General features: G+C 38.7%; 1 protein-coding gene across 7 annotated transcripts; it reads right to left on the bottom strand.

The window, feature by feature from the left end:
• Positions 1 to 2,758: 2,758 nt before the first annotated feature.
• On the bottom strand, positions 2,759 to 12,841 carry safb (scaffold attachment factor B). Of its 7 annotated transcripts, none has more exons than XM_058401088.1 (21): positions 12,514 to 12,841; positions 10,599 to 10,686; positions 10,436 to 10,500; positions 10,138 to 10,338; positions 9,990 to 10,043; positions 9,714 to 9,750; positions 8,551 to 8,965; positions 8,135 to 8,178; positions 7,942 to 8,042; positions 7,409 to 7,558; positions 6,725 to 6,822; positions 6,603 to 6,646; positions 6,415 to 6,494; positions 5,538 to 5,683; positions 5,167 to 5,460; positions 4,873 to 5,012; positions 4,706 to 4,746; positions 4,461 to 4,564; positions 4,223 to 4,278; positions 4,085 to 4,139; positions 2,759 to 3,424 (listed from the first exon to the last, which is right to left on the bottom strand). In XM_058401088.1, exons 1-21 carry the CDS (start codon positions 12,700 to 12,702, stop codon positions 3,298 to 3,300), a joined length of 2,529 nt encoding a protein of 842 aa, XP_058257071.1. In that variant the 5' UTR covers positions 12,703 to 12,841; the 3' UTR covers positions 2,759 to 3,297. The 7 variants fall into 7 exon arrangements, with proteins under 7 accessions (XP_058257071.1, XP_058257073.1, XP_058257072.1 ...); XM_058401090.1 differs by having other exon boundaries at positions 8,135 to 8,175; XM_058401089.1 differs by having other exon boundaries at positions 7,942 to 8,039; positions 12,514 to 12,840.
• Positions 12,842 to 13,814: the final 973 nt, after the last annotated feature.

Raw genomic sequence — 13,814 nt, 5'->3', positions numbered from 1 at the left:
ACAGGGTCACGATGATCTCCAAACTGCATCCACCAGCATTTTCAAATTTCCCCAAATCAAACCCCATTTTTGTGAGAGATTTTCTTATTGTTATTTCAGGCATACCTTTGTAAAGGTTATGCAAACTGTTATATACAATTCAATTCAATGTTCTTTATATTGTCCATTTAAAAACAGATATTTTCACAATGCACCTTTACAGGAAATAAATAAATTCAGGATAAATATTATACATTTTATCCCTAATTGCCAAAGCAGAGGTGAGGGTACAAAGGGAAAAAAGTTTTTTTGAAAGATATCTGTAGAGGAACAAGACTCAAAAGGGAACCCATCCTCATCTGTGTGACACCAGATAGTGTGAAAAATTCTCTTCTATAACTTCTGTTTGTTCTATATCTTCTATGTGATCAAAAGTGTAATTATGTAACCAGGAAATTCATTCTAGTTTTAACATGAAGTTTCTCTTGTTAAAGTTATTAACTGTTCACTGATGGAGACTCGAGTGCAAAACTTTCCATAGCAATTGCAGTGCAAAGCCATGTATGTTTCAGTAATTCACATGCACGGTGTTAGGAGCTTCCTCACCCACTGAACCTTTGTCTAATTACAGATCTTTTCTTATATAGTGGGTCTCTGACTCTTAGATACTTTCCTTCCTGCACGTTTGTTAAGATGTAACACAACCTCTCACACATGAAAAAAAGAAAAGAAAAGATGGATGGGTTCACTAAATGGGAGCGTTTGGCAAAGCTCTTATAAAGTAATACAGACTATCACTTTAGGAAGAATTATAGCTTGATTCTGCATTACAGCTGTTTAATGTCACAGACTGTATATTTCCTTTCCATCATAATGACAGAAAAATGAGTGTGCAAGTGGAAGTGTCCTGTAAACCCCACAGTGAGAATATAATTATATACAGTCATAGGAATGTAAACCTGATCTCAGCTCCACCCCACTAATATCCTGCACCACTCTGATTGGCTCACAAGAAACAGCCTGATCTCGAAGCATGACATAATCAGAGAGCCCCTCCTATGCTACTCGAGGTTACTCGAGCATTCCACACGGCCAGCTGGATAATGAGTTCCATTCGGAGGGTCAGGAAGACACGACCTGAAAACATTTAGAGCTGAAATCACATCTCGGTCTTGAGCAACAGCAGCCATCAGAACCCTTACTCAACTAACTTTGCAACAGGATCATTTTTCAGTTTTAATCTAAGAACTTGTGTCAGATTACTGCAAAGCTGACCCTAGTCACATATTGCCAAAAGTGGAGGAAAGAGTCAACAAAGGCTTCTAACTTCTAAATCCTTCTTACCTTTAATCTGTTTAAGAATTAAAAATTAAAAGAAATTAAAAGTGGAATTAGAATTATAACACATTGTGTTCATTCTTTCATCTGAAATAAGTGCTTTATCCTATAGGGGTCACAGAGAGCCCAAAGACAGTCCCAGGAAGAGTGAGTATACACTCTGAATGACACACACACACACACACACACACACACGTACATTCATAACTTATGGCAGTTTAGAGTCACCAATTCCCCATGGGAGAAAACCCCCAAAGCAGACCCACCTGGCCATAATACAACCCACTACATCACTCCAGTAGCACAGATCCTGTTCAAATCTACATATCGTTAAAGATGTCTTTATAATCTCTGAGAAAATAGGTTTTGTGGTATTTTTTAAGTATAAAGGCGGTACAGGAAACCTTATATAAGTTTTCTGCATCAAAATCAGCTCAGGTACCTTAAAACAGACTGTTCTGTCATGAACTGAAAAAACACACACTCTAAAATAGAGTTTAAAATGCAAAACATCAAAACAGACAACATATATTCACAGTGATTAAATTTGTAGCACAGGTAAAGACCACAGACATCTCATGGTCATGTTGACCTACTAATGACAAGACACAAACAAGCTCTACAGCAAGTCCAAAGAACCAGTGGCAGTAAAATGAGGCTTGCACAGCTCTCATGAGTCATGGAATTGTGATGAGCTCGTGTCCATCATGAAGACAGTCCCCATCTTTATAGCATGGTGAATAGATTGATTACTTCCAAAATCATATCCTGTCACAATGCTAGTTATAACTGTGCTGTAAATAATTCAAACCAGTGATAACCAAGTGCTTAAGGCGCAAAGAAAAAAAAAACCTTTAGTAAGACATGTTCATTGTGTCTCACTTGAATAGAAATGTTTACTAAATAAAGAAATTATTTCCTGAAGTACTGCTGTTGAAAATAGAATTCCATGTTATAAACAATTAAAGATGCAACAGTGATTTTAGTGAATTAAGCCGATAAGCATCTTTTCTAAGGTGGCAGATAAAGACAAGTGCAGCTACATCTGCATTTTGAAGGTCATTTGAGACTTTTTCTGTTTGCCTTGCACAAAGTGCGTCACTCCAGAGAGGGCAGCTAATCAAAAGACGGAGCTCAAGGTCACAAAATAAAGCAGGGGGGGGGGGGATTTGTGTGGTTATGTACACACAAAAAAGTCCGGACATCCTGAATCAGTTATCTGTTTACTCCGTTTCAAAATAATGACATTTTAAGAGATTCTCTGGGATAAACTGACTGCTTTTTGAGCCAGAGAAGTGACAGATAAGCAGTTGCTATTACTATTATTGGTGAAAGCTCTGAGACTCTTCATTAAAACGCCACACAAGCTATTCAAGCAAAAATAATAAGAAATCTATTCATCATTTCATATGTATACAAACACATACCAAACCAGCCAAAGCATGTTTTATGAAACAACTTTATTCACTCATCAAACCAAAGAGACAAAAACTGAGCATGCACACACAATCACGACTGTAAGAAGAAGTGTTACTGGAGTTGTCCTGAGGAAATAAGAACAACACAACAGCGCCATCTGTCAACACAACAAATGAAATTCACTTCACTACAAGGGGTTGAGGAATAATTCCACACAATCTGAACTAAAAGAAAAATCATGTCTGGAACCATTTAAATAAAACAAAAACGTGAAGACTTCACTGAAACTTGCCTTATCTGAGCACGATTTCAGCTTTACACAACATTCCTGAGCATTAGAAAAAGCAAGACATTCTAAAAAATTGTGAACCTGAAAGGGGGGGAGGGGAAGAAAAACCATAAAACATGACACTGTACTTTGTAATAGTTTAGTCTGTCTTTATATGGCAAACAAAAAGCATCTTTAAAAAGCTGAACAAATTTACAAAGCTTTAGAAGCTATATACAAGCTGTGAGATCACAATTAAGTACAAAAAAGGCTGATAAAGGAGGGAAAGTGGATCAGTAACGACGACCGAAGGCTCCAGCCCCCTGCATGCCGCCGCCGCCGCCCTGCATCATCTGGTTCTGTCGGTTCATGGTTCCGGATAGAGACTGGGACGTCCCCGTCTGCATGTATCCACCCCGGCTGAGTATAGATACAGAAGTGTAAATATTTTCACTGCTAGCAAACAAATACAAGGTACTATTTTGATAATTTGTGCAAGGCCTAAGCATTACAACCAACCTGGGCATACCAACCATAAACAGGAGTACTGTCTAGTCCTACCAAAGTCAGAGCCTTTCACAAATGGCTGGTCTAAGCTTGAAACTGTGTGAGTGTATATGCAGGGTTTTATGTTAACCACCACCAGCTTGAGGAAAGCTGCTGCTTGTCTGTTTTACACTAGAAGAAACATTTACATATTTTACATAAGCACATGCATGTGTCTATATACAAACTTCACATGCATGTACACACTTTCCTTCCAGAAAAAAAGTGTGCGTGTGCACAAAACACTTTTCTAGTGTTTATATTTCAACCAAACAGATAAGCAGCAGCCACGTTCCCTTCAAGCATCTGATGGTTAACGTAAACAACTGCAGCCCTGCATCAAATTCACACACTCCAGTTTCTTTCATCAGGCTGTTTGAAAGCATCTGTACGCTGCTATTCAAGCTGTTTTGTCAAAATTCTACACAAAAGCATGTTGAAAGGCACATTCTATACAAAATGTGTAAATATAAGCACATCTGTTAAGTCCAAACAAAACTTAAAAAAAAAAAAAAAAAAAAGGTTTTTCCTCACCTGGCCATTCCTCCTCGGGTCATGTGACTCTGGCCTGGCATGCCCCGGTCTGCTCCTGGAAGAAACAAGACATTACATCAAATTGGTCATGCATCTCTACAGGTACAGGTTTAGAGTGTAAAATGAAGCTGTATGTACCCTGCCAGGGTCTGTCTCCATCCACCTTACGCCCGGGCTCCCAGTCTCGGCCATCTCTGTGCCAACAAGAAAGCGATTTAGGACGGGCTCTAATCTGAATCTAGCAGTTAAAATCTAACATTCATCAGTCACTGTATTCATAATTAACATTTCTAAAAAAAAATATTCCTATATAGTCATATAGGCTACTTCTCTATAGCCCTGTGCATTAAATGAACGTTTTTTTTTTTTTTTTTACCTGCCAGGTACTGGCCTTGCGGCATTCATTGGCCGCTTGTCATAACCACCTCCACTCCAGTTATCCCGAGAGTCTCTGTTGTGCCTGTCCCGATCAGAGAAGTGCTGCGGAGAGTCAGAGTGAGAGATGAGAACTCGTAATTAAAGTCTAAATGCATTTTATAAAGCAATTTGTCAGGCCTGCAGTGCCACCTACAGTTTGGGCTAGGTTAAATTTGTAAATTATATTTAATAGGACATTTTTACCGTGCCGTCTCTGTCTGCAGGCATGCCTCCTCTAGCACCATCTCTCCTAAACCAAAAACAAAGGCATCCAGATCAACAACAACATGATCAAAATGTCACTGATGTTTATAGTAAGTATATATTATAAGTGCTGTTATTAATAAAAAAATAAAAAATAAAAAAAAAACCCTGCCTGTCCATAAATATGTCGTCCTGGTAGCGGCTGCGATCTCTGTGGTCAAAATCTTGGTAGCGATCCTGACGACCAAAATCTGAGCGCCCGTATCGGTCATCCATGGGCATCCTCTTTACCGGCCAATCATCTTTCCTATGAGCAGCACAACAAACCAAAAGACCATTTATTTCTTCAGATATTAGTATTAAACATTAATAGATATACATATTCTGTTTTTTCTCCATGTCAAACATGCTTTGCTATAATGTAGCTACTCAAAGCATTAACTGCCTTGTAATCAGAGTACCTGCTGTCCATGTCATAGGGTCTCTTGAGTGGACGGCGGTCCTGTTCGTAGCGAAGCTGCTCCTGCTGTCTACGCAGCTCCTCACGCTCCCTGTGAATTCGCTCCTGTTCACGTCGCCGCTCATACTCCACTCTCATGCGCTCACGCTCCAGGAACTCACGCTCCATACGATCTGCATCCAGCCTCTGTTTTTCCAACTCCAGCCAATTACGCTTACGCATCAGTCTCTCCCGCTCCTCACGTTCACGGAAAAGACGGATGCGTTCACGTTCGCTGCGGCTGTCACGGTCACCGCTATGTGAAAACAATATGCAAAACGTTAGAGACCACCAACTTTACATACTCAAAAGTGGGCATACCTAGATACCTACCCAGAGTGCCTGCGTCTCTCCACCTCTCGGATCTCTCTCTCACGTTGCCTCTGCCTCTCGCGCTCTCGCTGCTCTTTAATTTGATCAAATGACAGGATGTCCTTCCTCTCTCGGCTTGACGACTTGCGGTCACGACTCTTAGTGCTCTACAAAATGCACAAATATTGTCATGTGGACACACCAAACACAATCGGCTCAGAGCAAAATTTTGTACCAAAGCTTTGGTTTTCCTCCTTTGCCGAATCCACATTTCCATTAGCTTTGATTTCTTTTTTTTCTGCATTCTTTTAGCAACGGATCAAAAATCATAAACGGTATATAGATAAACCATAAATGACTAACATTAATAATGCTGATTTCTGTTAGCATAGATGTTAATGCAATGTTAATGCTATAAATAGTCACATGCTCTAAAAATAAAAAACAAAAAAGGCAATTGTACTTTTTTTAGTGATTTGTGAAAAACCTGACTAAAAACTGTATGCAACAAGAAAAAGTTTAAATCAATAAATAAATAATAACATTAAAAAAAAGAAAGAAAGAAAAAAAATAACACACACACATTTCAAATAAATCCAAGATCCAAATGGACAGTTAGTTAATAATTGTCCTAAATCTGCTGACACTTCCAAGGTTATGGATAAAGTTCACCTAGATTAATGTATAAAGTGACATGAACCTTTTTCATTTCCTCAATATTTACTATTTTATCTGTTTCCCCCCCGACAAACTGCAGTGTCACTGTAAAACATTATTGGCTAACACAAATCTATAGTAACATATATATATATATATATATATAGTGTGTGTGTGTGTGTATGTATATAAAAAACCTGCTGTGGAGCTTATAGCCTAGCAATCACAGAAAAGTCTTTACCCGCTCCTTGCTCTTGGTTTTGACGCTGATAACAGGCTCTCCTTTTGATTTGTCCATGACAACAGTCCTCTCTCCAGCAGCTATGACACAAAAACAGCCAATATTATACCTAAATACATTACTTACACCTTACATCTTTGGAGAGGCAATACATAACCTGGCACAATTAGCTGACTTTTCTAACTCACCTTTATCATCTGAGCCTTCGGTTTTCTCATCCTTGCTGTCAGATCTACAAAAAACAAAGACATCATTGTAAAACTCTGCTTACTTATCCTATATGACTTCAACAAAAAAACAAATGTCTCACTTTTCAGTCTTGGAGTCTGAGGAGTGTCTCCTGTCACTGCTTGACTTTTTAGGGTCGCCTTTGTCTGTAGGTTTCTTCCCAGCTGGCTCATTCTTGGCCTATGGGGGTGGGTGGGGTAAACAATCTTTATTGAAGTAGACTATGGATTTAAAATGCAGTTTTTAAAAAAAAAAGAAAAAAAGAAAGAAACACGTAGCCACAAGGAAATAGTAAAGAAGGCTCATAAAAACGCAATAAATACCACCAGCAGCATAAAGTTAAAAAACAAATAAAATAAACTTTTTTTTACAAATTATATCAAATAAAATGTAGGGAAAAGCATAATACAGAAAGAAATAGATAAATAGATAGATAAATAATAAGAAAATAAGAAGAAAATAAGAAAAAAAATAGATAAATAATAGATAATAGCTAAAATAAATTATAACCATTTCTTCTCATTGCAAAAATTTGTTTTAAAATCATAGATAGTCGTGTTCTCAAAAGGTTTACTGAAAATGTGTTCTATATCATCGGCAAAAATATGTGAAAACAAATAAAAAGCTGCCTTGCCTTATTTTAAGCTTCATATTTGACACTAGATAAATCACAAGACAATTTATATTGACATCTTACAAAAGTCATCAAATGTATTCAACGCAACACAATAAGTATGTGTCCAAGATGCTGTAAAAGTGCCCTCACCCTCTCTACAGAGATCATGCGGCCATGCAGCTCGGTCCGGTGCAGGTGATCGATGCACTTGGTGGCCTCCTCTGTAGAGCACATGGTCACAAAACCGTAACAGCGAGCTCCTGGACTCCGAGCGTTCGTTACCACTTTAGCGCCCACCACCTACAAATTCACAAGAAAATCAAATCAGTGCAGAGGACTTCAACACCAATCATTTGTGATCATTAATAAAACATCCACAATTCTCCACTCTTACTAACACTAACTAAAAAAAATAGTTGGGTGTTGAAATATACTATTTTACATCACAGAGCAGTCGAATTCTGATTGGTTGATTAATTTTTATAAGTGCATCTCTGACAGTAATGCAGCTGCAAATAATAGGTTTATATTTGCACACTCCTTCTAATACTTATTATTTTAGTAATAATTTGAAACTTGCTGTAAAGAGACATTTATTTAGCATTTAATGGGAGTCTTAAGTCTCCTAAGATTGAGTGATAAAATGCAATATTTTGCTCCCAGGTTGTCAGAATAACACAAACCTTGCCGTATTTGCTGAACAGATTCTTCAGATCAGTCGCTCGAGTGGTTGACGAGAGGCCACTGACCCACAGGTTCTTTCCACTACTCGCAGCACCACCTGCTCATGTTTTATCAAACACACCATCGTTTTATCAAATATAATATAGTTTGCTTTTATTAAGGGATGCATTTCTGCAAATCCAACTTATTTACCTTTGTCATCTTTTGAGTCAGGCTTACTTGATTTTTCATCACTGCTAGAGGAAAAAGAAAAAGCAATAAGTTGAAACATTTCAAACAGGTAAATCACGTGAAGACAATGGAGCTTAACAAAAATACCTACCTGGCAAGGACACAGAACTCGTAGTGAACAAAATACTTAAATGTGGACTCTACGACTTGAGAAAATTTCTCTAAGCATGCCACTAAGGCGTCTTAGATGGCAATCAAACCGTTAAAATAGTTAACAAGAGGGAGAAGGGGGAAATGGGGGGGTGACAAAAACAAAATGAAGGACGAAATGCGCAGTCCATTAGACCTCCCCAAGAGCACCCAAACTTGTTAACAAAGGAGCCAAAGTAACAAGATTCTAACAGCCATTTTTTTCTAGTAGACAGAAAACAACAAACCTCTTTTTCTGATCACCACCCTCTACTGAGGACTCTTTCACTTCTGAAGATTCTGCAGCACTCTCTTCAGTCTTCGTGTCTTCCTTGGTCCCCTCGGCCTTCGCCACGCTTTCTGAATCGGCGCTTTCGATTTTGTGCAAGTCCGTTTCATTTGCGTTAGCAGCCTGAACGGAGGCGCTCTCGGCACCCGGCGAATTGTCCTTAACGCCTTGTTGGTCCTCACATGGCGGTTGGACTTTGCTTTGCTCTGAGGCGTCAATGTCTCCTTCCACATTGCCGGCCTCCTCAGCTTTACCGAGGTCGGACACATTGTCCTCTTCCTTGCGAAAACCATCCCACAGTGAAGCGTTCTCCTCTTCAGTCAGCTCCTCGTTAAGTGGCTCTGATATACAACACCCGGCTACTTTCTCACTTTCTACGGATGTAACAGGAATAGAATGGCACAGAGTTTAATCACTTCTGAGACATTGCATTGGTTAGCGTGGAACTGGACTAGGACGCCACCCACTGCTTCACATAAGACAGTTAGTTAAGCCTAGAAAGAGACTGGAAAAACCAGAGTCAAAAAGCAACCCGTTTCCTGGCTAAAAGTCGACTCTTGTTAAGATTCACCTGATGCCAAGCGTGTGGAACGCCACATGGGCAGCACACAGATCCCGAGTGTCCATCGCTGGTGATTTGTTTTGCAGTTCAAGTGTCCGTGATAGAGAAGATGGAGACTTTTTGGCTGCCTTTAAAAAGCCTTTTTTTTTTCTCTTTTGAATCAAGCAATTGGTCCATAAAGCGAATATCCATAAAACAAACATTGAGTCCTATATGTGATTTTGCTTCAAAGTGATCCATTTCTTCGTTTTCTCTTCTGAAGTCTTCTTTAGGCAGAAACTGAACTGCACCTGCAAAAGCTAGCAAGACAATGGCTGACTGACTAACCACTAACCGTTACTGGCTCTGCGCATAAGCTTGTTTAGCAAAAAGCATTTCTGAATACTCAGGGCTTTTTTTGTCCTAACACACTTTGAATAGTGTCAACTTGCACACAAAGCCAGTAACCTCTGGATTTCCAGTCTCTTTGTCAGAATTAGGAGGAATTATTAACTGCTAATCGAGCTTTAAAATTCACCCTGAAATGATTAAGGTGTTAAACACCTCCATACAGTCAGTACCTGTCATGTCTTCATGTTCCTCCAGTGGCTCAGAACCCTGCAGAATAAAACAGAATCGATAAGAATCCAGCAGTAACAAAACACACACAGCTTTCACTCGTGTTTGTATAGAAACCCTGTTGTGTTCTATATGTGGAGTTCTTTGGGCAAATGACAGCACAGCAATAACACTCAGTAGGGGAAAAAAGCTGGACTGATTGAGGTGGTCTCTGTCTGCTACCAAGGGACTAATGGATGTAAAGCACCCTTAGAGTTGATCCGCCACATCTTTAGTACCTGAATATTCTGTTTCTGCCGATCTTCTGAGTCTGCATCTTTAGTTTCCATTTCCTAAAACAAACACATCAAGTCAGTCAATGTTTATTTCTAATTTATAAGCATCTATGATGACATCTTCCTCACAGCTTTATTCTAAAACACTCACCTCCTCTGAATCAGACTTTAGTGCATCAGAATCTGCAAAGTCATCTGCATTAGCCTGATTCGAAAACGTGTTCAGAAGATCGCTCTCGTAATATTCGTCATCTCCAGCCATCATGTTGTTATCGATATCGGCTTCATCCAGAACATTCATGTCCATGATGTCCATATCATGAACGCTCTCTCCGTGTGCATCACCATCGTCCTGGAGAACAGAAAGACAACTTGTTAGTCATGCTGTAAAGTGCATGAGTTTTTGACTTTTGTTCAGTTATATGGACAATTTGTGCATGACAAAGCACCTGGCCATCGACAGACTCCTCTTCCAGTGCACAATCCTCCGATTCATCTGCTTCTGCTCTCTTACCTATTTAAAAAAAAAAAAGGGTGGGGGGGGGATAAGTCACCACTACTCTCAGCCAAAATCAACCTGTTATTACGACAAACAAAAACTGAGAATTTTACCTTTTGGAGTTCTCCTGGGAGTTTTCTTAGGAGTAATTTCAAGCTGAACCACTATTTCATCAGGATTGCCTCCTTCCTCCTCAATGGCCTGCAACAAAAAATGTATAAAAAAAATTATTATATAATTTCCAGTCAGCTTATAAAAACATCATGACATTTCTGAAATAGATGCAGTACCAACGCAAACATAAATGCAAAGTATATCGTTTAAAAGGTATCTTCAATAAAGAGCATGAAGACAGCCGAGCTGAACATGTCAGTGAACTATCACGTGTGAGACCAGATTTCTGTGAGAAATGAACACACTACCCTTCCACTAACTCACCAGGGTCGACACGCTGAACACAATTCACGTTTTGAGACTTCCATGAGCATGTGTGAGAGAGACATGGCTATGATTAGGTGCTTGCAAATCTCCTAGAAACACAGACCCTGATCTCATTCAATATAAAATTCCTAAAATGGCTTTTTAAAGATACTGATTAAACTTCACAGTATGGTCTTGCTAATGACAGCAAGTGGATTACATGCTGTTTAAACTGCAAAATAAACAGAACAATCCAAAGCAATAAAAGATAGTTTACCTAAAAAAATAATCATGTTTAGGGATAGCAATTTTTACTGAGGAACTACCGTGTTTTCATTTATTTAACGCAAGCCACGAAAGTAATATATTTTTTAAAAGGCTGTGCTTGTTAAAGTGGTCATTTTTCTTTTTTATTTAAAACAGACTTCTGAATAAAAGTATTTAAGGAAGCATTAGCAATATCAGTAACTAAGCACCACTGCCTGAATCAATCACTGTGGATCTGGCAAATTACTGATAAACAATAACAACAGAACTTGTATCATCTGTTGTATTGTGTGCTTTCAGTTTCTGTTCATGGCTGACTAGTTTGTTATTTCCTCTCTTTTCAAAGCAACAACAAAGACCACTAAAAGCATGCAACATTAGAAATACAGATTATTTTTTATTATGATTAAATTTGGATGATGAAATGTGTGTGTGTGTGTGTGTGAGAGAGAGAGAGAGACAGCTCACGATAGTAATAACATGCCACTTGCCATGACATGCTCAGATTTAATGTGAGGAAATTAGTAGGAAGTGTTCATAGCCTTTTGTAGTCAAACGCCGACAAGAAAATACTACGCCGATTTAATTTCCCAAATTAGATAGAGCAATGCTGTGTTATTCCAGTGTTTTAACAAAGTGCGTGAGACATTAGGAAATAAACAAGTTTAACGAAGAAAAGTAAACCCTGAAGCTCAATTTGATTTGTATTTATTACCTCAAAGAAAACAGGAAGTTAGCACGCTAAGCTACACTGTGTGGCTAACATTAGCTACCAATATCAAAGCATTCATATTCTGGATCAGTGGTGCTGTTACAACATATACACATTTTGCGCAATCTATGTTGTTACTTTTTTTTATATCTTTGATAAAGATAACAGGTGCACTTATAATAATGCCGGTAAAGTAGAAACCAAAAAACCAAACGGGCCTTTGCTAACTCTGGAAGCGCGGAGACGTGTTAGCACATCTAGCTAACACTGTAGCTTGCTAGCAAGCATTCAAACGTGCATGGCAAGTTAAACCCCCACCCACAAAAACAGAGAAACAGAAACATTACATCATGAAAAATAAACTCGTTTAAAAATATGAAACTAGCAAAATGAATAGCACTGGCCACGCAAGCGCTGAGAAGAAATCCCGTTTAACTAAACAAAGATTTAGAATCGTTAATGGTTAATAAAGATAAATTCCAGTGTATATATATATATATATATATATATATATATATATATATATATATATATATATACACATATACACACACACACACACACACACACACACACATGTATATGTATATGTATATTAAATAAGTTATAATCTGCCATGCAGAGCCTACACCCTGAGCTCTGATCTTCACCTTCTTCAGCCTCTCTGACAGCACGCTCTTATTCCCACTGATGTCCAGGTTTCGTTTCTTCAGCTCGGCCTTCAGATCGATGACTCGCAGCTCCGATAATTTTCGAACCCCAGCGCCTTCAAGAGCCTCTCCGGCCCCCGAATCTACTGCCGACGTGTTTTCAGACATTACTGAAAAAAAAAATCCACGGATAAACTAAATTGTCTAATTTTGCGTTTTACCGACTCGGACCGGTCTTTGCGCCAGCGCTCAGCCTCCTCTCCAAAATCTCTTGCACGCGACAAAATGGCGATAGAGACCAGAACTGCGCATGCGTGACTGGTCGAGCGCTAGAAATTCCCTCCAATCCTCTATAGGAGAACTGAAATGTAATGTCAATATTCACTCTCTATTCACTTTTTTCACTCTTATCATAGGCGTCGCTATGGTGGGCTTTAGCTCCCCTAACATTTCTACTCAGCCCCCGCTAAACATTCTGCGATTCTCCATAAACTCTACACAAATCTGTGATTGTCTCAGTCCCCTTTAAAATTCAGACTTCGGCTCCTCCCCGTCTTTCAGACCGTGTCAAACCTTTATTTTATTTAATTAATTAATTTATTTATTTTTTACCCTCACTGGGGGCTGAGCCCCCTTAAATGGAAATCCTAGAATCTCCCCTGACTCTTATCACTAAAGATGCTTATTATATCCAGTCTCTAGTGCAGAAAAAATACTTTTACTTAACCCCTATTCACAATCAAAAACTGTGCCAATGCATGCCCCCTCCACTCTCCCCAACTAGTTATTGTACTAGTACTATGTACCAGTTATTGCAAACAAGGGATATGCAACCAAATATTAAGTGTTAATTTACTATTACATTAATTAAAACTTTAATTTACTATTTGAATTAATGACATTAATTAATTAAATAGCTATTTTTTTTTAAATTAATTACATTTTACCCTACTCCACACAACCACTATTCATTAATGACTTATCACACTTCCAGCATTCAGTCCCTGTCTTCTATTACTCAAATTAGGTCCAAATCTTGCCATCTTGCCCAAAAGGAATGCCTACACACTTCATCTTCTAATCAGTCAAGCTCTACAAACACGTCCCTAAAAATGCTTTCTCTCATCACTGAATGATTCCTGCACTCAGTCCCGACCTTCTGTATTCAAAGTATGCTCAAAAACTCAACTTCTACCAGTTAATCTTTAAATACATTTTGTCTATGCAAAGCCTTACTAACAAAACCCTAAATACACTCCCCTCACGCAACCCCTATCTAC

Source organism: Hemibagrus wyckioides, linkage group LG10 (genome assembly GCF_019097595.1).
Source record: "Hemibagrus wyckioides isolate EC202008001 linkage group LG10, SWU_Hwy_1.0, whole genome shotgun sequence".
NCBI classification, from domain to species: Eukaryota; Metazoa; Chordata; class Actinopteri; order Siluriformes; family Bagridae; genus Hemibagrus; species Hemibagrus wyckioides.
The sequence above is the reverse complement of the archived record's forward strand: the minus strand, read 5'-3'. Positions and strand labels throughout refer to the sequence as shown.

What these genes read in the sequence shown, in the direction of transcription:
- safb (XM_058401088.1), bottom strand. Translation starts at nt 12,702, where the DNA reads ATGTCTGAAAACACGTCGGCAGTAGATTCGGGGGCCGGAGAGGCTCTT. An exon ending in GGAACATGAAGACATGACAG is followed by an intron (nt 8,966 to 9,713) that starts GTACTGACTGTA and finishes TTACATCCGTAG; the next exon opens with AAAGTGAGAAAGTAGCCGGG. An exon ending in CGAAGGCTCAGATGATAAAG is followed by an intron (nt 6,495 to 6,602) that starts GTGAGTTAGAAA and finishes TTTGTGTCATAG; the next exon opens with CTGCTGGAGAGAGGACTGTT.